Consider the following 23,198-nt stretch of genomic DNA (forward strand, 5'->3'; position numbering starts at 1 on the left):
CCCTGAACTGGACCTCCAGACCCCAAATCCAGGAATCAGAGGTTCAGTGAATGTGGTGTTGAAGGTGTGGAGGAGGATCAGTGAGTCAGAGGAAACTCTGTAGAAGGACAGAATGCCAGCAGGACAGTCCACATACACTGCTACTCTGTTAGAGACAGAGGAGGAGGAGAGACGAGTTTCCCCGTCTTTGTGCCAGACAGAGTAACCATCAACATCAGAGCATCTGAGACTCCAGGAGTGATCATTTCCTCCAAACCAACAGTGTCTAATGTCTCCTTCCCTCCTGATTCTTCTGTAACTCACTGATATATAAACATATCCTCTCCACTCGACCTCCCAGTAACAGCGACCAGTCAGACCAGTTCTACACAGCAGCTGTGGACGATCAAATCTGTCTGGATGATCAGGATATGACTGAAGCTCCTTCACAAATGTCACCTTCCTGTTGTCTTCAGACAGTTTCAGGTTTCTGCTCACTGTGTTTGTGTCGATGGTGAGTTGACAGGAATCTGATGGAGAGAACAAACATAATCCAGCTGCAGTTATTGATCATTTATTGACACTTTGATGATGACTCCTGAATGAGTGATGTGACAGTTTGAAGATGATTGAATGTGAGCTGCTTTGTTGTCATGAATCAGATGAAAAACACACTTACACTTCCTCACACCTGGTGTCAAGAATGGGACTCCAGCAGGCTCCACCCTGAAAGGAGGAGGGGGGTCAGACCATCAGTCTCTTTCAGCAGCAAACATGGACATTACATGTCTCTCAGACACACATTGTCCTCCACTGAGACAGGAACAGTCTGACATTTGGATTGCAAACTGCAGTGGATGTAGGAAGGACAGTTGGTGCTGCTGCAGCACAACTCATTTCTCCAAACACAGGAAAAGCTCCAACAGAGAGGAGAAAGGAAATCCCTCAGTAACAACCTGAAGAAACTCACTGAAGCCTAAAAGGACATCAGGAAACTAAGGAAACATTTCTGGAAGCTCAACCTGATTTAATAATCAGCATTAAAATACAATCAATCTAAACTCTGACACAACACCTGGATACCTGTTCCATCCACACTCCCACACACAGATGAAGGAATGAAACACTAAACAGCCCTGATGCTGAAAACCTGCTGTGGCCTCACTGTAATATCCAGAAATACAAACATTAAAAAGGAGAAGCTGCATCACATTCAACAAAGAGTTCAACAAGAATCAAAGAATATAATGACACTTTTATTGAAGGATGGACAAAGTGTCATTATTTACCGAATGACACCTTATGACAACAGACGTAAACATTCATGAAGACTCTTTCATTTTCATGACAATTAGTTGCTTGACTTCTTTCTCTGAATGTAAATTGTCACTGAATCAATTAAACTTATTCTAAAATCTGCATTTGGTCCAAGCTTATATTTCTTCAATACAAATAATACCTGCTTCATGGTGTAATATATCTGCATATTTTTAACTTCCTGTCCATCAGCCAAACAGCTTCCTGTATTTTCTCAATATTACAAGCCCCACCCAGCCCATGATGCTCCTGGTTTGTGATGAAAGAGAGACAAACAAACTCTGATAGGAAACAGTTTCAATCTGATTTTCTTTCTCCAACCACTTGGTTCCACAAGGAGCTATATTTTTTGCCCTGCTGCGCCCAGGTGATGGGGTCACGGTACCCCAATGATATGGGGTACCATGTCATTGTGGTACCAGTAGATGGTGAACTTGGTTTCCCAACTTGGTTTCCCAAGATCATTCAGCATCATGTGAAAGATTCCTAAAGTTGTACATGGGATGCAGTTTGCAAAGTTAGAGAGAAAATTTGACACCAATAATTTGAGTTATTTAACTGCCATAAGAGATAAAAAGAAGTTCATAATGTCAAGTCATATTTTCACTATGTTATTTGTTAATTTATAAAAGCCATGATTCAAAACAAAATTTTGATTAGCAAACTAAATATTTAGCTTCAAACTAAATGTTTCCCAGCAGACTGACTAAAGACATTTCTCCCTCTTCCTCCTCTATCAGACCTTCTCTGCTCCTGCAGCAGGTTCCTCCATACCTGAGAGCTTCCAGTCTCCAGTGTTGTTCCTTCAGTCCAGTCGACAGCAGCTTCACTCCTGAGTCTCCTGGATGATTGTAGCTCAGGTCCAACTCTTTCAGATGGTAGGGGTTGGTGGTCAGAGCTGAGGCCAGAGAAGCACAGCCTTCCTCTGAGACCAAACAGCCTGATAAGCTGCAGACACACAATTCATCACATGATGAGAATATGAGAACATTGAGGTAGAACCCAAGGTCTGAACTGGTCATTTTCACTGGAGGAAAATACTCAAGGAACTGGTGTGTAGCCTATTAATAAAATAAAATGGCAATAAAACTATTTTATTCTGCAGGTAATAAAAATCAACATTTGTCATTTGTAGAATGGATGGGAAAGTCTAACAACTTCTGCTTGGAAGGTCCTGTAATAATGCTCCTTATTACGCCATTATTATCTGCAATTATTATTGCAGGTATAATATATCTGAAGCATTATTGCTCCAGAAAATAAGGATCAATAATACACAGATTGCTGGCAGGCAGCAATCTGATTTACACTATCAGTTGATATCTGACCCCCACCTTTCTATACATCTCTCCTATTGGTTCATTCAGCCTGGAGTAAATGAAAACCAGCTGTGTTTATGTGTCAAGTCTAGCATAGTTAGCCATGTCAGTCAAGCATCTTTTAATATTATAATCTGCTACTAAAATAATAATTGCATCATTTCTGATTGCTGGTAATGGACAGAAATGTAGTTTCACCAGGCTTAAGAACATTTACCAGAGAGATTGAAGGTTGCAGTTTGGACTCTTCAGTCCAGCAGAGAGAAGCTTCACTCCTGAATCCTGCAGGTTGTTGTTACTCAGGTCCAGTTCTCTGAGACTGGAGGACTGGTAGCTGAGAACTGAGGACAGAGCTTCACAGCTTCTCTCTGAGAGGTTACAGCCACTCAGTCTGAGGAGACAGGGAGAGAAATCTGTTATTAAACAATTTATGAAAATTTGTGTTTTTCTGTTCAGTCAATAATGTTTTTCTTGGAAAGGTAGATTGGTTCTACAACAAAATTAACAACTGAAATAATATTAAAATAATCTAATGGGCATAAATCTGGTTTCACCAAGATTGTGAACACCTTACCTCAGAGTTTCCAGGTTGCAGTTTGGATTCTTCAGTCCAGCAGATAGGAACTTCACTCCTGAATCCTGCAGGTTGTTGTTACTCAGGTCCAGTTCTCTGAGACTGGAGGACTGGGAGATGAGGATTGAGGAAAGAGCTACACAACTTGTCTGTGTGAGGTTACAGACACTCAGTCTGAGGAGACAGGGAGAAAAATCTGTTAAGCACTTAATATTGTTTTTCTTTCCAGTTAACAATATGCTTCATAGAAAGATTGAAGAAAAAATTATATATTTTTTTATGAATTGGTTTATTCTATAATTGGTTCTCCAACCTAAAAGGTCTGAACTACAGGCAGCAAGGAGACTGGTCACTTTATTTGATGGAGTGTGAATAAGGCTTTCATGACACTGTCATAAACATGACATAACACCTTCATGAATATTTATGATTGTTATTATAAAGTGTAATTCGGTAAATAATGACACTTTTAATGCAAAGTTGACATTAATATGTGTATTAACTTAAAATTTTCTTTGAACAAAAAATGTCATCTATGTTTCCCTTTCTTTGTAATATTAGCTATGAGCAATTCAAGTCAATGCTACCTTGTTGTAAGTTAATGTTAGCTAAGGTTATTAAACTTCATTACTGTAAGGTTATCTCTTAATCTTAAAAATACTTTACATAGAGGCAAATAGATTTTTTTCCCTCCAATTTTAATCTAACATCTAAGTGTTGTCAAATATAAATCTGGTGTTTAATCCATTTATTTATTAATAAACGTCTTGCAAACATCCATAAGCCAGAGTATCTGGCTGGAAAACATTTTGAGTGCTCATTAAGTGAACAGATACATTCATGTGCTTAAAACTATACATTAAATTATGCAATCTGAATAACAGTGGCAGGCTGTATGAACTTCTGCCAAACAAATATTTGATCAGAATAATTTTGTTCAGCTCTAGTCATTATGCTACTTGTATTAAGAAACAATTGCATTGCACTTTACAACAACCAGTCATGTTAACTAGACATTTGTCTGACAGTTTACCATTCTGACAGTGTGCAGCAAGAGACATTCTTGTAATGGTAAATAAATGCTGAATAAAGATCATATTGGTTTTTGTTTATTTGTTTTTGTTCGTTTGTTAAGGGACCACAGTGGATTGAGTCATCATCCACTATTAGAAAGACCAGAAGAGATTCACAAAGTTTGAATTCAGGAAAAGGCTTTCACCATGATTAACATTGACCACCACCATTGCAAGACCAGCTATAAGTTCTGAGCTTTTCCAGACACATTCAAAGAGCTGCTTCAAGGAAATTAAGACAAGAAGATCATCATCATCATAAATGCAGTACCAATCTGGGTCCTTACAGAGCTTTGTTGGAGGCTTTAACCACTGGCAGCAGCCTCAGAAGAACCTCTTCTGAAGCAGAGTATTTCTTCAGGTCAAACACATCCAGATCTTTTCCTGATGACACTAAGATGAAGATTAGAGCTGACCACTGAGCAGGAGACAATTTATCTGTGGAGAGACTTCCTGAACTCAGAGACTGTTGGATCTCCTCCACTAGAAAACGATCATTCAGTTCATACAGACAATGGAACAGATTGATGCTTTTCTCTGCAGACACATTCTCACTGATCCTTTTCTTGATATACTGAACTGCTTCCTGATTAGTCTGTGAGCTACTTCCTGTCTGTGTCAACAGACCTTGTAGGAGTCTCTGATTGGTCTGCAGTGAAAGTCCCAGCAGGAAGCGGAGGAACAAGTCCAGATGTCCATTTGGACTCTGTAAAGACTGGTCAACAGCTCTCTGATGAAGAGATTTTAGTTTAGGTTTATTAAGTAATGAAGATGTCTTTGGTATTTGTGTTTCTTTCATCAGGTTGACACCAGAGTTTATGAAGGCCAGATGAACATGAAGAGCAGCCAGAAACTCCTGAACACTCAGATGGATGAAGCAGAACACCTTGTCCTGGTACAGCCCTCTCTCCTCTTTAAAGATCTGTGTGAACACTCCTGAGTACACTGAGGCTGCTTTCATATCGATGCCACACTCTGTCAGGTCTGATTCATAGAAGATCAGGTTTCCTTTCTGCAGCTGATCAAAAGCCAGTTTACCCAGAGCTTTGATCATCTTCCTGCTCTCTGAACTCCAGTGCGGATCAGTTTCAGCTCCTCCATCATACTTGACCTTCTTCACTTTGGTCTGAACCACCAGGAAGTGGATGTACATCTCAGTCAGGGTGCTGGGCAGCTCTTCTCCCACTCTGGTGTCCAACACATCCTCCAAAACTGTAGCAGTGATCCAGCAGAAGACTGGAATGTGGCACATGATGTGGAGGCTTCGTGATGTCTTTATGTGGGAGATGATCATGCTAGCCTGCTCCTCATCTCTGAATCTCTTCCTGAAGTACTCCTCCTTCTGTGGGTCATTGAACCCTCTGACCTCGGTCACCATGCCAACACACTGAGGAGGGATCTGACTGGCTGCTGCAGGTCGTGTGGTTATCCAGAGGAGAGCAGAGGGAAGCAATTTCCCCCTGATGAGGTTTGTCAGCAGAACGTCCACTGAGGTGGACTCTGTAGCATCAGTCAGGATCTCCTTGTTGTGGAAGTCCAGAGGAAGTCGACTCTCATCCAGGCCATCAAAGATGAACAGAACCTGGAAGTGTTCAAAGCTCCAGATTTCTTTGGTTTCACTAAAGAAGTGATGAACAAGTTCCACCAAGCTGAACTTTTTCTTTTTCAGTACATTAAGCTCTCTGAACGTGAATGGAAATATAAACTGGATGTTCTGGTGGGCTTTGTCTTCAGCCCAGTCCAGCGTGAACTTCTGTGTTAGGACTGTTTTCCCAATGCCAGCCACTCCCTTTGTCATCACTGTTCTGATTGGTTGATCTCTTCCATGTGGGACTTTAAATATGTCTTCTTGTCTAACTGATTTTTCTGCTCTGTGTGGTTTCCTGGATGCTATTTCAATCTGTTTGACCTCATGTTCATCATTGACCTCTCCAGTCCCTCCCTCTGTGATGTAGAGCTCTGTGTAGATCTGGTTCAGAAGGGTTGGACTTCCTGCTTTAGCAATTCCCTCAAACACAGACTGGAACTTCTTCTTCAGACCGGATTTAAGTTGATGTTGACAAAATGCAACAAGATGTTCTAAATTAAAGCAAAAAGTAAAATCAGGAAATAAACAAAATCATCTTTTAAAGATGACTATAATAAATATGATTCATTCTCTTCAGATATCAATAAATGTGTGATTTATCTATCAGGTCAAAATTTGTAGAAATCCTCTTACTGCTCATCAGTTGATCAGCCAGCTCCTCCTGCTTCATCCTCCTCAGGAAGTTCAGTGTGATCTTCATAACTGCCTCTCTGCTGCTCCTCCTCTGCTCTTCATTCTCACCTTCCAATACCCCATCATCACCTCTCTGACTCTCTGGGCATTCTTGGTAATTTGGACTAAGAATCTTCTGGATCTTCTTCAGCTCATTCTTCACGAAGGTGACAATGTTGTTCTCCAGCAGCTGTAACATAATAATAGGTGAAGGACACATGAGACTGATATCACGGAGCCAACACCAAATGGATGTTGGACAGCCTAACAGTCCTCTGGTGTACAAAGTGCAGCATGGAGATAACTGTGAACAAAACCCATGGAAAACTAGTTGTTCATGTACAGACCATAAATATGGAGTCCAGCTGTGTTTGATGCTGCTGGGTAGACAGACCTCTATGAACCTCTGAGCACTGCTGGTCCACTCTGTGGAGGAACCAGGAACAATTAAGAAGTCAGGAAATATTCATCTAGCAGTATTCACAGATGGAATCACCAAGAGTTCTATATTAAAATCTTTAAATCAAATCAAAACAAATTTTATTTGTATAGTACATTTCTGCAACAAGGCATTTCAGAGTGCTTTACATCGTAAAAACAAAATCATAAAGTCATTTTGCACATCAGATTATTGATTAATGTTTCATGATTACCTTTCAAAAGTAACTCTAAACAGCTGAGTTTTTAGTGTTGATTTAAGGAAACTCAGTGTTTCAGCTGTTTTACAGTTTTCTGGAAGTTTGTTCCAGATTTGTGATGCATAGAAGTTGAATGCTACTTCTCCATGTATGGTTCTGGTTCTGTAGATGCAGAGCAGACCAGAACCAGAGGACCTGAGAGGTCTGGAAGGTTGGTACAACAGCAGCAGATCTTTAATGTATTGTGGTGCTAAACCGTTAAGTGATTTAAAAACTAACAATATTTCAAAGTCCATTCTATTGAGTTATACCGAGGTAGTGTATGGACTTCAAAACTGGTGTGATGTGCTCCATCTTCCTGGTTTTAGTGAGAATGTAGCAGCACTCTGGATCAGCTGCAGCTGTCTGATTGATTTTTAGGCAGACACATTAAGACACTGTTGCAGTAATCAATACAACTGAAAATAAATGCATGGGTGAGTTTTTCTAGATCTTGCTTAGACAGTCCTCTAATCCTGGAAATATTCTTCAGGTGATAGATGGCTGACTTTGTAACTTTCTCTATGTGGCTCTGAAGGTTTAGGTCAGATTCCATCACTACTCCCAAGTTTCAGGCCTTATTGCTAGTTTGTAGTTGTAATAACTGAAGCTGTGCATTGACTCTAGATTGTTCCTCTTTAGGTTCAAAGATAATAACTTCAGTTTTGTTTCTGTTCAGCAGGAGAAAGTTTGGCACATTCACACATTTATCTGTTCTAAGCATTTATTCAGTGATTGATGGGTTCAGGATTCCCTGGTGACATTGTAATGTAGAGGACATAATCCATGTAGTTATGGTAGCTAATCTTATTTCTTGTTATAACCTGAGCTAGTGGGAGAATGTGGATATTTAATAAGAGAGGTCCTAGAATTGACCGTTGCGGTTCCCGGCCCGTGACTTCTGTCTGCTTCGATAAAAAGTTTCCTATTGAAACAAAGAAATTCCTGTTCTTTATGTAAGATTCAAACCTGTTGAGTCCTGGACCAGAGAATCCATCCCAACTCTCCAGTAAATTCAGTAATATGTCATGCTCTATTTTTAGAAAATATGGGATTTTCATTGTTATGCAGATGACACACAGATATACACTGCCTGGCCAAAAAAAAAGTCGCCACCAAAAAATGGTCACACTCTCTAATATTTTGTTGGACCGCCTTTAGCTTTGATTACAGCCTGCATTCGCTGTGGCATTGTTTCAATAAGCTTCTGCAGTGTCACAAGATTTATTTCCATCCAGTGTTGCATTAATCTTTCACCAAGATCTTGTATTGATGATGGGAGAGTCTGACCACTGCGCAAAGCCTTCTCCAGCACATCCCAAAGATTCTCAATGGGGTTAAGGTCTGGACTCTGTGGTGGCCAATCCATGTGTGAAAAAGATGTCTTATGCTCCCTGAACCACTCTTTCACAATGTGAGCTCGATGAATCCTGGCATTGTCATCTTGGAATATGCCTGTTCCATTTGGGAAGACAAAATCCATTGATGGAATAACCTGGTTATTCAGTATATTCAGGTAGTCAGCTGACCTCATTCTTAGGGCACACAATGTTGCTGAACCTAGACCTGACCAACTGCAGCAACCCCAGATCATAGCACTGCCCCCACAGGCTTGTACAGTAGGCACTAGGCATGATGAGTGCATCACTTCACCTGCCTCTCTTCTTACCCTGATGCGCCAATCACTCTGGAACAGGGTAAATCTGGACTCATCAGACCACATGACCCTCTTCCATTCCTCCAGAGTCCAATCTTTATGCTCCCTGAAGCCTTTTTTTCTGGTTAGCCTTACTGATTAGAGGTTTTCTTACGGCCACACAGCTGTTCAATACCAACCCCTTGAGTTCCCTTCGCATTGTGCATGTGGAAATGCTTTTGCGTTCACAATTAAACATACTCCTGAGTTCTGCTGTTGTTTTTCTTCGATTTGATTTGACCAAACGTTTAAATAATCGCCGATCACGATCATTCAGGATTTTTTTCCGACCACATTTCTTCCTGGAAGATGATGGTTCCCCACCATCCTTCCAGTTTTTAATGATGCGTTGGACAGTTCTTAACCCAATTCTAGTAGTTTCTGCAATCTCCTTAGATGTTTTCTCTGCTTAATGCATGCCAATGATTTGACCCTTCTTAAACAGACTAATGTCTTTTCCACAACCACAGGATGTGTCTTTTGCCATGGTTGTTTAAGAAATGAGGAGTTACTCATTGCATCAGCTGGGGTTAAATAACTTGTTGCCAGCTGAAAGATAATCGCCTATGCAGTACTAATCCAATAGGAGGCTTGTACCTATTTGCTTAGTTAAATCCAGGTGGCGACTTTAATTTTGGCCAGGCAGTGTATTTACCACTAAAGAACGCAGACTCCACCTCTCTTCGGTCTCTGTTTTTATGTCTGGAAGATCTGAAAGCCTGGGTGGGTCTAAATTTCTTGAAACTTAATGAGGATAAGACAGAGGTAGTGATTTTTGGCAGATCCACTTTAGATTCCCTGACCAATTTTGGCTCTTTGACCCAGTATGTCAAGCCGGTTATTACCAATTTAGGGGTCAAGATGGATGCTCGTCTTAAACTGGAAGCACAAATTAAAGCCGTTGTAAAATCCAGCTTTTTCCACTTAAGGCAGCTAGCCAAAGTAAAACCTATTCTTTCCAGACAGCACTTTGAAACAGTGATCCATGCATTTGTGACTACACGGCTAGATTACTGTAATGCACTTTACATAGGACTCAGTGATTTATATATTTCCCAGCTTCAGAGGGTACAAAATGCTGCTGCACATCTTTTAACAGGTACACGAAAATTTTACAATGTTTCCTCTATTTTAGCTTCCTTACACTGGTTACCAGTACATTTTAGGATTCATTTTAAAATCCTTTTATTTGTTTTTAAAGCTCTTAATGGCCTCGCCACTCCCTATCTGTCTGAGCTGTTACATTCTTGCACACCCTCCCGTTCCCTCAGGTCAGCTGATCAGCTGCTTCTGAAGGTACCAACAACAAAGTGCAGCTCAGAGGGGACCGTGCTTTTTCTGTGGCAGCTCCCAAGCTATGCAATGATCTTCCTCTGGGTATAAGACAGGCCTCTTCACTTGTTGTTTTTAAGTCCCTTCTTAAGACTCATCTTTTTTCTTTGGCTTTTGGCACAATCTGAGAGGTTTCACTTTGTTTTATTGTGTCTGTATGTATTTTATATTTCAATCTTTTCTATTTTATAATCGCATTGTATTTTATGATTGTGTATAGCACTTTGGTCCTGTCGGTGTATAAAGTGCTTCATAAATAAAGTTGGTATGGTATGGTATGTTCAACAGTGCCAAAAACTGCACTGAGGTCCACCAGAATCAGCACTGGGGTTCTTGCACAGTCTGTGTTTACATGGATATCATTCAATACTTTTACGTGTGTAGTCTCCATGCTGTGGTGAGATTGGAAACCAGACTGGAAGGAGTCAAAGCAGTTGGTTATCGTTATGAAGCTATTTAACTGTATAAACACAGCTTTTTCAATAACTTTGCTGATGAATGGAAGGTGTTAAAAAGAGGATAATTTAATGTTAACTTTGGACAAAACGTTTGGCTCTTTCCTCTTTAATCTTCCCGGATCCTCAGCGAGTGGCGGCGGCGTGCGCTAAAGTGAAACAACAACAAAGCGCGTTGACGTCACAGATCACAGAGTTTAATCTCATACAAAGCAATCAACAACAAAACTGCAGAGGAACAGAGATATGCATTTTCTCATAAAAATAAAGACAGACAAGGGGAAGACAGACAAACACAAAACAAAGACAAACAAAAAGCAAAGACGCGTCTTTGGAGAGAGCCGATGCAAAAAGGCAAAATGGTGGCCGCTTTCTGTATTTTTTCTCCTGACACGTAATCTTATACTAAAGAGGTGTTTCTCTATTTAATTTATGCACTCAAGGCGTTCCTCCTGTTGACCAACTGGAAACTCCCTTAAGCACTCAGAGAAACTTGTAACTCCCCCTGATCTACGCAAAGATCAAAAGGCCATCTGTCTTCTAGCGAGACAAAGAAGCAAACCGCTGCGCTCTGACCCCCCGTGGCTCCCACGGTCATTCTGAGTACAGAACAACCTGAGATACAATCTCACAGATACCTGTGAAATCTAAAGTCTCTGTCTCCCAAGGAAAATGCTAATTTTATGGCTGCGTGGTTTGGCCTCACAGCAGGGAGACTCCATTGAGTGATCTGCATTTTGGCCCCTGTTTGTCTGAATGCCTGCTCATCTGCTCAATCCCAAATGCTCACCAGAAAACTGTTCCAAATAAGAGTGCTGAATTTACCTTTTACACATGTCGTAAGATTAACTGTATTAAGCACTAAAAATAATCATTTTTCCTTAACAAAGGTCAGATGTTGGCCTGTAATTCTGCAGTAGTGATTTGTTCAGATTGCTTTTTTTCATCCGGGAAACATGCTTTTTGGGAGCTCAAAATAGAAGTGCCCAGCAAAAAGTGACAATCCAGTTTCTTTTTGGAGTTAAGAAAACCCAGTTCAGGTGACTACTGATGATCTATCCTGGTCTTGATGAGATGAGGTCTTTGAAGGAGAGTCTTGTTTCCCATTAGGAACAGACAGAGTGTGTGGGATTGTGGAGTCATCCTAGCCTGGATAAGATGAGGCCTCTAATCCAGTAGGTGCAGCAGGAGTGGGGAGAGGTGTGGAGTCACTGAGGGGGCTGTCCGCAGCTCCATGTCCAGTTGGTGTGCCAGCGGGGTGGGGACCAGGGTGGGGTGCAGAGTAGGGAGGAGGGGGAAGAGTAGTTGCCTCTTCTCCAGTTGATGCTTTTTTGGTTTATTTAGGAACAGCCTGTTCCTGATATGTGGTGGGTCCCATCCTAATCAGATGTCCTTCAGCCGGTTGTTCTGTGGTCACATTGTTGCTCCCATTAATGAAATAAAATACATTTGCAGAAAACAGCTTTTCCCATGTTTATTAAGATGGCGTCCATCAGATCTGAAGAGGTGGAAATGTTCAGAGAAGATCCTGTGGTTATCGATGAAGGTCACTGTGCTGGCAGCACATGCTTTTATCAGCCATGTTTTGTAGAAAACAGTCAAGAGTATTTCAGGTCACCCCATCCTACTGCTAGGACAGGGAAGAAAAATCTTCTGTTTTAGTTTTACAATAGTCTTCACAAGAATGGTAAAGTATTGTTTCAGAATCTCCGATTGTTGTTTTGCCAGATCATTAGCTCCCACATGCACAACTAGAGTTTCAATATTCGGCTGATCCGTGGTTAGAGAGAGTATTTTGTCTGTTATGTCATACACAGTGTATCTGGAAAAGGACGTGACTCTGGTTCTCTTGGCTTTGCATAAATGGCTGATTCCATATACTGTCTCATCTCCGACAATAAGTACTTTTGGCATATTTGTGGTTTTCTTAGGTTCGCTTTAGGGGGTGAATATGCTTTGTACCTGTGGCTAATGTCTGAAGGTGAGGTCTCCCTCACGGGTTCTTGTTGAAGTGCAGCAAATCTGTTTTTCATTGGGATTCCCACAGAGTTGGAGTGCTATTGCTTGGGCTGGTTGTTTAGTCCTGCAAAACAGGGCCGTCTCCTCGTTTGTTTTCCTTCGGTGCAGCAGGTGTTAAAGTCGGATGTGGGTTTCGGCTCAGAGCTTGCCACGCTGATTCGTCCAGGTAAGGTTATTGCCATCAGTCCTTTCGTCAGATCCACAATCTGTTTCGGTTTAGTTCCCAAAACATTCCAGGGTGGACTGTGTGGTGGAGGACATGCAGCCTCTTTGTTGTTTATAGTAATAGTTGTTTTGTTGCCACAAAGATTGTTTAATTCAACTTTCACTTCCAGTAGCTGAATCTGCTCTTCTGCTGTCTCAAATCTATGTGAGATTTTGAGCTGATTTTTGTCTAGAGCCTCAAAATTCATCTGTAGAACAGTAATTCTTAATTCTGCCGTTGTAAGTCTTTGTATAATGCTCCTGATATTGCTCGTGTCAACCAGAGGCATCTTGAGTACAAAATAAAAACTCACAAATATAGATAAAAGTAAAAAAGGATAATCCCACGCTCCTTAGCTTTGTAGTAGTCTAGTTATGACATTGCCAATGTAAAAGTAGTTGTAAAAATTTAAATGTAAGAGTAGTTATAAAATTTTTTAAAAAGGCAACATTATAAAAGCTATAAAATTATAAAAACTGGATATATGAAATAACTTTAGCAGTAAGTTCTATCGGTGAGGATAAGAGACCAGGATAAGTTGTTCCTCCTTCAGCCTTCAGCACAGAACTCGGAATAAATAAAGCAGAATAACAGAACGTCTCATGAAAATAGTACAATGTATTTAGAAAGAAGAAGATGAACTACAAGGATGAAGACCAGTAACACCAGAATCACCCATTGGACATATCAAAAATGTTGGTGCTGAACTCGGACTCCAAACAGTCCACACTGTCAGCAGATCTGATGCTGGTGGAGACAGTTTCCCAGAGCTTGGGGACAGTGGAAGTGAAGACCCTGTCTACACAGGTCTTCAGGACAGTGTGGAACATCCATCAGGTTCTGATAACTAGATCTTAGGTGATGTGGACATGAAGGAGGTCTAAGAAATGTGGGTGTGTCCATGTGGGGTCCTCTCCTGGATGTTAGTGCGAATTTTAAAATGGATCCTGTAGATCCCTGGTAGCCAGTGAGCTCACATTATATCTGTCTACACAGAAACAATCAGAAGGTAAAGGTCCATGAAGTAATATCTGGATGTGAGCAGTGAACCAGGTGATCTGAACAGTTGTAAAGATTTAATGTTCCTGCTGATCCCACTAAGAACCAGCAGAACATCTGATGGTCCAGTTTGGTTGAGTTCCAGCAGATCTCAACAACCACATCACGAAGCTTTTCTTCCCTGCTGAATTGCTCTCATGATGCACAGAAAAAACAATTTCTGATGGACCAGACTGGCTTTACCATGTGGGTTGTGGAAATGTGTCTTACATGGAGCAAGGAATCACAACATTATCATCAACAACCCAGAGATGATGATATGAAGGTGTTTTCATTAGAACAAATCAGCTGATTTCTGTAGATAATGTATCAAACCTCTTTGTAAATATAACGGGAAACATCTGAATTCTTACTGGTTCAGTTTCCATAGCTACAGCAATTAGTTACAGCTCAACTCTCTGATGGTGGAGGTCCATGAGATTTAAAGTCAAGAAGACTACCCTTTGACCTGTCACTCTTAAAGGACACACAGCTGGGTTCTGGTGCTGGTTTGAGTCTCTGATGGATCCTGATAAAAAAAAATCATCAAAAACTTTATCCAACTGGACTTGATACCGTTCCAAAAGCAGGATGGTAGCAACAGTCCAGGACATTCTGGTCAATATATTACTCTCTGTTCTGCGGGTTAACAAAGATGTTGTGTCGGTTGTCATGGCAATTGATCTGTGTGCCGGAACAACAAAGTGAGGGAAAGTGAATAAAATTTATAAAGTTTAAAGTTGCTTTACACCTGTTTATCAACTTATTTTCCCATTGCTGTGGCACACTGCAGCTGCTGTAATTTTTAAACCTTTAATAAATGACAAAAACAGGACTAATTGCCTCATTTGTTTGAACATAACAATCATGCAGGGTGACATATTTCATATGTCTCATATATATAAAATATACGAGTCATGGTTTGTTACATTTTGACAAACTAATAAAATTTACAGCGGCAATTATGTAATTACTCAGCAATATAAAAGAGCAATTTGCTTAGTCCTCTCTTGAATCTTGATAGAAACCAAACTGCTTATACATTTATATCAAGAATCCTTACAAACATCTGCAATTTTATCAGCTTTAATTTAAACCATATTTATAGAAATCTGGTAAGAAATAAAGGCGCTGTGATTTTTTTTGTGACAGATTCCTGCTCATCCCGCATTGGAACAGTATGGTTTTGTGGACAGACTCACCACATAGTAACGATGCCTATGGGAGGGTCACTAGCATTAGTGGCTAATAGGAAATGTCCAGGCTAGTCATGTATATCAATCAAGAAATCCTACAACCACTAAAATCTGACACCGCTCCGTTTTTGTTTACTTTTTGTGAAGAAGGAAGTTGCGCTGGTATTCTTCAGAGGTTTTGTGTCAATTTCTTCAGTAGTTCATGGTGCAGCGCCCCAACAGGCGATGGGGGGAACAGATTTTTCAGTTAGTTTGGGTCGTTTGACACAGTGCAGTGTGAATGTGAACTACAGTTCTGAAAATGTAACAAATGCTACAATATTTAGTCCCCAATCAAACCGAGTCTATTGGACTATCTGGTGTGAAAACACCATAAAGTTTCTGTATAGTTTTGCTTTAAGGATGATTTTTAATGTGATTCATTGTAAAATAAAGAACTGTGAGACACAATAGAACCAGACAGATCATCAACTTGATGACTTAAATTATTCCCATCAGGACCGGTCCAATCCTCCAACATGTTCCTCATCATTGATCGTCTTGAATAATGTTCAGCCTTTTTAAAGAGCAGAAAGATCTGTTTCTGAGTCAAACACGTTGGTTTGAAATGACTGAGAGAAATGTTTGGTGATTTTAGTGTTGAGCTCTGACATGAAGAAGAACCAGGAATCTTTCCACTCTGACCATCCAAGGAGGATCTGATGGAGCTTCATTCAGAACCAGATGGTCAGTAAGGCTAGGTTCACACTGCAGCCTGAAGTGACCCAATTCTAACTTTTTGTTTCCTCCCATTGCTAAATCATATCCACATGATATATTATTTAGATTAACTGTAGAAATGGTTGATAATCAATCAAGTTGGATGAAGTTTAAACCTCAGATATGTAACTGAAATAAAAAATTGATTCATCAAAACTTTTTCTTTTGGCATTAATCTGTCTGTCGTCCGATTTAGAGACCGATCCAAATATCAACCTAGAAATAAATTTTACTTCTCTCTTCTTTTTTGTGTGTTAATTTAATTAATGGATTAAATAAATGTTTCTGTTTTAGTTAGAAAACATAAGTTGATGCAAAACAAAATGACTTGCAGGTAAATGTTTGTGGTTCAAAGGTCATGTCAACATAATAATTTAGGTGTCCTGCTTGTTGATTTTCTTTTTTCTTTATGTCTTAAATATTAGAGGTGACAGTAGAAAAGTGAGTTGATTCTGGTTAAATATTTTGTTTCCTGTTATACATTAGTAGTCATTTGTTACTGATGGTGTCAATAACTGACCAGTAGGGGGCAGCATCACAACACTAATGATGGTTAAATGGATCTCAGGGAAAAATCAGATTAGTTTTTGAGACTTCTGATAACAAGATGGATGTGGAGAAGCTCTGGTCAGAGACTGTGGATCTAACCTGGCCTATATTATTCAGGGAAGATCTTTCATTAATTTTTACGGTACCAACAATACAGTTGGTCTCCAAAGAAGTCCACCTTCATTGGAGTCCAATGAAGTCCAGGCTAGCATGCTCCTTATTGGAACATGTTACCATCGAGACTTAAATGTCATTAATGTAATACATTTGAAAAGAAGATAACATAAAATTCAGTCTAATGTTCGAATGACAAAAGAACCCAAGAGAACTTGGTATCGTCACATAGCCACAATGACAGATATAGACAGAACAGTAACAAGAGTTAGGAACAGCTCACCTCCATGATGGTGGAGTTTCAGGAGATTTGAAGTTAATGGGATCGTGCTTTGACCTGTCACTCCTGAAGGACACACAGCTGGGTTCTGGTTCTGGTTTGCGTCTCTGATGTATCCTGATAGAAAAACATTCATTAAAACTTCGTGTAGAGTTTTGCTTTAAAGATTATTTTTAATCTGGCTCATTGTAAAATAAATAATTGTGAGACACAATATAATCAGAGAGGTCATTGATGATTTAAATGATTCCCGTCAGGACCGGTCCAATCCTCCAACATGTTCCTCACCATTGATCCTCCTGAATAATGTTCAGCCTTGATTAAAGAGATCTGTTTCTGAGACAAACATGTTGGTTTGAAGTGACTGAGAGAACAGTTTGGTGATTTCACTGTTGATCTCTGACATTTAGAAGAACCTGTAGACCTTTCCACTCTGAACATCCAAGGAGAACCTGACAGAGCTTCATATAGGCTAGGTTCACATTGAAGCCTGAAGTGACCCAATTTTGACTTTTTGTTAAATCTGATATTTTTGGCGTGGTCATTGATACTTCCAAATATATGCAACTTGTATGTGATCTCCAGTGCGCAGTAAAGGGTGCAATAATGTCATCTTGCTCAGTGTTTTGCCAATCACAATAAAAAAGAAGTGCCTAGTGTTTGCAGACATAAACATAAATGCTAATCATGGAGAATTACTTTCACACTTGAAGTTGTTGTCCCAGTAGAGGCATCACATTAACAACATATTCCTGTTTGTTATGTTTGTTGTTTTTCTTCCGGCTTGGGCATTTCTGGTTAGAGAGTGTGGATCTAACATGGCCTATATTATTCAGGGAAAAACTTTCATAAATGTTTGCAATACCAACAATCCAGTTGGTCTCCAAAGAAGTCCAACTTCAATGGAGTCATTGGAGTCCAATGAAGTCCCTGTTAGCATGTTTCTTATTGGAACATGTTACCATGGAGACTTAAATGTCATTAATGTAAAACATATTAAAAGAATTACAACATTATTACAACATATTTGAATGACAACAGAACCCAAAAGAACTTGACATTGTCTGATGGCCACAGTGACAGATATTAACAGAACAGTTACAGCAATTAGAAACAACTCACCTCCATGATGGTGGTGGAGTTCCAAGAGATTTAAAGTTAACAGGATCATGCTTTGACCTGTCGCTCCTGAAGGACACACAGCTGGGTTCTGGTTTGAGTCTCTGATGGATCCTGATAGAAAAACTCTCATTAAAACTTTGTATAGAGTTTTGCTTTAAAGATTATTACAGTTACAGTAGTAAGAAACAGCTCACCTCTCTGATGGTGGAGATACAGGAGATTTAAAATTAACAGGATCATGCTTTGACCTGTCGCTCTTCAAGGACACACAGCTGGGTTCTGGTTCTGGTTCTGGTTTGAGTCTCTGATGGATCCTGACAGAAACATGATGATTAAAACTTAATCAGCAAAGAGGAGCAGCAGCAGCTTCATCACCACATCTGTTCTGGCCTGATATAGTGAACGCTGTGTGAAAAGGGCTGTGGACAGTTAGAGATGGTGACCTCACCTCTGACCTTTGCTCTGGCTCTCATCTTCCCCACACAGAGTGGTTTTAGAGGGAGGGACTCCCTCCTCTCTGTCCTCACACTGATCCATGCTGCTGAATTCACATCAGCTCACACACACTTTCTACCTTCACCTGCAGAGGAAACACACATCATTCATCTGCACATCAACTCTGATCATCCTTTACATCATTAGAGCTGGAAAAAGATCAGCTGCTCCTCCTCTGATTGGCTCTTCTTCTCTGCTTCATATCAGTGTCAGGTGAATGCAGTCAGACAGCAGAGAGGCAGAGGAAGCTGCCATCAGCTGCTGCACTTCTACTATCAATCCACTAGATGGAGACATGAAGCAACATTTACATTCACTGATTCAACCTGAACAACAGGAAGTATTTTAGTTAATTATTGATCTCTACAATTGGATTATCTGATGCATCAAAGATTAACTATTTAATAAATTGACTGAACCAAATACATTTTAAAACATAATACAATTCCATCTTGAAAAGAAATTGCATAAAACTGTTGTGTTTGATTTTAATGGTGGAGACGAGAATTTGACTACAAGTAATAGCATTTTGTTCAGAGAAGGCAATAAAGAAACATCAGCTGTTCATGTTTTTTTTGGTTCCAGTTTATAAATAATGTAATAGTAATGTAGATTAACCTTCTAACAGCAGAGAGATTAAACTTTGAGCTGAAATCAAAAGTGAACCTGTTCTCCAAACATCAGAGAGCAGAAGCCAACAGAAAAGTTCCTGAAGACGAAGCTCAAGTCGGAAAAAAATCAAACTTACAGTTTGTGCAAACGGTCCAAAGCGTCGATGAAGAACATCGGAACAATAAACTGAGACTCAAGTGAACCACAGCAGAACCAGACTGGTGCCACACCTGTAAATGAGATGTGAGGGAACAGAACTGGACTTTTACCTGATCTGAATAACTCAACAGTTCAAAGTCAAGGTGTGATAAATGTTGCATAACTGATTATGTGACAGCTCACCTGGTTTGTAGTTTCTTCTTTCAGAGAAGCAGCAGATCTTCAGTGAAATCAGAGATGGGTTGATAAAGTCTTCATAAGGAAAGAGAGAAGTTTTGATGAAAATATTTCAGAATTTCTACATGAGGATGAATTAACCTAGAGAACAGAATAGCTGGTTGCTTCTTGCTGCAATAACTGATCAGACTATAAATACAAACAGGAAATAAACAAAAATAATCAAACAACCTAATCTGTAGTTCTTAACCCTCTGATGCATAAGTGGGTCCCTTTGGACCTGGTGAGGTCATCTCTTTGCAATATTTTTGTAATTAAAAGTTTTCATCACTTCATATTCCATGTTTTCCTAAAAAAAATTATTGAAATCATGCAATAATTTTTTTTATTTACCTTTAACAAATTTTATGAAATCACATTTTTTATGTTACTACCCCATTCTTTCATAAGTGGGTCCAAAATGACCCGCATTCATTTCCTATGGAATTTAATGGGAATCTTTGTTTCTTACCAATTGTGACTCATATGTTTTAAAAACGTGTGAGTTGGTGGCTGAGGCATATCGGCAAAGATTTAGGAATTGTAGGAAAACCTGGGCAGTCATTTGGAATTTGCCTGAGATTTTAAGATCCATTTTACACTCTGGACTGGGCTCTGGTGCGCAGAGGCAAGTGTTAAAACTTTTGAGCAGCTGTGTGAACTCATTTTGGAGCAACTTAAAAACTCACTTCCTGAGGTTGTTGCTACTTGTGAGCAGAAGGCTCAGGCTGCAGCTGCAGCCATGGTGCTTGCAGATGACCACTTTTTAACCCACAAATCCCAGTTTCCAACAGGGAATGGTTTCAGGGGGACACTGAGTGAAGCGACAATTTTTGCCATCCTAGTGGAGTGCGTAATGTAGAAGTTAACCAGTTTGCTGTCTAGGGATGCTAAGTTTGACTAGTCTCCTTCTTGTCAGCATGCATTTGAGCAGGTGAAACAGCTCATCTGCTGTGCTCCTGTTTTGGCTGTGCCATGCCTGAATTGTTCTTTTCAGCTCCATGTTCATGCCAGCAATGTGGGTGAATGTGCAGTTTTGACACAATTGAATGAACAGGGCAATTGCAAGCCAGTCAGTTACATTAAAAAAAATATCAACGAAATTTTTCTGTGATTGAAAAGGAAACATTTGCTTTAATCTTGGCTTTGCAGCACTTTGATTTGTACCTCAGTTGTGGTCCTGCTGTTGTGTACACGGATCATAATCCGATTACATTTTTGACGACGCTAAAATGTCCTAACCTGGTTCATTGGTTGCTCTTTTTGCAGTCCTTTTTTTTGGACATACGGTATGTAAAAGGGCAAGATAATGTGGTATGGAGGAATTTAAAGGTGCCTAAATGCATGGAATATATATAATTATATCGTCAAGATGGTGCCGGCGCAGCTGGCTGCCTGCAGAAGCAAATCCTGTCGTGTGTGTTTGTCTGTGTATATTTGCTGTAACCGATTAAGGATCCGTGCTTGAAGAACCCATGGATCATCAGTTGGGCTTTCCACAATGGCTGGATGTGGTTCTGTCGATGTTCTCCGCGTTCTTCTGCTACTTTTTATACTCTTGGTTGCGGAGAACCTCGCCGAGCGGAGTAGCAGCATTGTTTGCTCGCGTGAACAGCTGATTGCGCTGTGTAAGCCTCTGCTGCTGCCCGGAGACGGGCCTGTGGTCCCGGAGGAGTTACGGAGGAGACGACGGGGCTGCGGGGCTGGAGTTAAACGGAGGTAGAAGAAGAGACGGCACAAACCAGCGGTACCGGCGATTATTGTGGGGAACGTGAGGTCTTTGGGAAATAGGACAGACGAACTCACGGCGCTGGTTAGGACCCAGAAGGAGTACTGGGAGTGCAGTATCTTCTGCTTCACGGAAACCTGGCTGCACTCGCTTATTCCGGAATACAGCGTGGAGGTTCCTGGATTTTCCTTGGTGTGCGGGGACAGGGACTTTTCCAAGAGTTGGAAGAAGAGGGGCGGCGGGATTGCACTTTATGTGAGTGAGAGGTGGTGTAATCCTGGTCATGTTAACGTGAAGGAACAGATTTGTAGCCCAGATACTGAACTTCTGGCTGTGGGAATGCGGCCATGTTATTTACCGAGGGAGTTTACGTCCGCCATTTTGATTGCTGTTTACATTCCCCCATCAGCTGATGCAGTGGTGGCCTGTGACGTCATCAGCTCTACCAGAGCCAAACTCCAGACTCAACACCCGGACATTGTTATTGTGTCTTGTCTCTTGTCTTGTCTTGTCTCTATGCTGTAACTGCGAAGTAATTTCCCTGCTGGGATGAAGTACTTCTATTCTATTCTATTCTAATTAAGAAATGATACACAGGACTCATATTCCTTCTGCTCATAGCCAAAAATGGGAAGAGATTTAATGCACATCTGTGGAACCAAAATGCCATATTTACATTGTTACAAAAATCCAAAATCTCTTGACTTCTGCTTCTGACATCAGTTTTTTATAGAGTCCCAGCTCTACTGGTGTGTTTTGGGAAGCTTCGACCAATGGTGCTACTGCCCTTCATTGGCGTAGCACTTCTGGCTCTGTTTTACACTGGATGTGTATTTGGAAGCTACAAGAATTAGGAGTTGACCACCTGAAATCAAATCTGCTCCATCAGAAGAACTATTAGACAAGTTGTTTGTTCCATATCTGTACAAACAGAGGTTATTTCGCAAGTCTTGGGCTCCGGCCCGGTTCCTTTACAGGAAAGCAGGGAAAAGTCAGGTGCCAGAACTTTCTTGCACAGCAGCTTAAAACTAACATATTTCCTCTCTTTAGTGATTGTTATTCCATATCTCTCTAAATCTGAATTCCTTCATGACTTCTAGGTCAGATTGACCCAGTCCATTTGACACAGTATGTTTATTTTAGGTTAAAACATAACTTAGTGTGAACCAGCCAAACAACATAATTTTTAACTATTAATATAATTATATTCCTCTACAAAGTACTCCTTCTGTGCATCATTGAACCCTCTGACCTCTGTCACCATGCCAACACACTGAGGAGGGATCTGATTGGCTGCTGCAGGTCTTGTGGTTATCCAGAGGAGAGCAGAGGGAAGCAATTTCCCTCTGATGAGGTTTGTCAGCAGAACATCCATTGAGGTGGACTCTGTAGCATCAGTCAGGATCTCCTTGTTGTGGAAGTCCAGTCAAAGTCGACTCTCTTCCAGGCCATCAAAGATGAACAGAACCTGGAAGTGTTCAAAGCTGCAGATTCTGTAGGCTGTAAACCGACACCAAACACATTAATCTAATTGGCAATTTTAGCACACAAACTTAATTTTCCATGACAACTATGGTGGCAATTCTGAAAAAAATAAAAACTATCACTAAATATAATTTCTATAAGTCCAATTAGCTATGATTTTAAACCAAAAGTGTTTATATGATAAATTGATAAATTTATTGCAAAAATAAATTGTTCTTGATGATCCTCTTGAAAAATGGCCGCCATCTTGGATCAGTTTTTTTTTCAAAAAGGCTACACCATGGTAACATCTATCATCTTATAGATTAATTGAATTAGATTTATTACACCTTTTATTTCTGATTACTAGTAGAAGTAGATTCTGGTTTGTAACTTTTGCATCTTTGTCAGTAAAATTTATTTAATTATTGGGGGACAATAAAAAAAATGTCAAGGAATAAACTAAAAATTTGTTTTTTGGAGGTAAAATAATTAATTGTTTAATGGAAATGAAAAATTTAAAATGTAGGATTAATGTTATTACTTAATTGTTAAATTT

General features: G+C 40.1%; 1 protein-coding gene across 1 annotated transcript in view; it reads right to left on the reverse strand.

Moving 5' to 3' along the window:
- Nucleotides 1-451: 451 nt before the first annotated feature.
- LOC116724476 (NACHT, LRR and PYD domains-containing protein 12-like) overlaps nt 452-23,198 on the reverse strand; it is a 33,323-nt gene continuing 10,576 nt past the window's right edge. The window contains exons 6-9 of the mRNA XM_032570196.1: nt 3,190-3,363; nt 2,833-3,006; nt 2,071-2,244; nt 452-509 (exon numbers count right to left, since the gene is read on the reverse strand). Of these exons, the coding sequence (XP_032426087.1) occupies nt 452-509; nt 2,071-2,244; nt 2,833-3,006; nt 3,190-3,363 (580 nt within the window). The remainder of the gene's footprint in view (nt 510-2,070; nt 2,245-2,832; nt 3,007-3,189; nt 3,364-23,198) is intronic.

The sequence above is a fragment of the Xiphophorus hellerii genome, chromosome 8 (genome assembly GCF_003331165.1).
Source record: "Xiphophorus hellerii strain 12219 chromosome 8, Xiphophorus_hellerii-4.1, whole genome shotgun sequence".
NCBI classification, from domain to species: domain Eukaryota; kingdom Metazoa; phylum Chordata; class Actinopteri; order Cyprinodontiformes; family Poeciliidae; genus Xiphophorus; species Xiphophorus hellerii.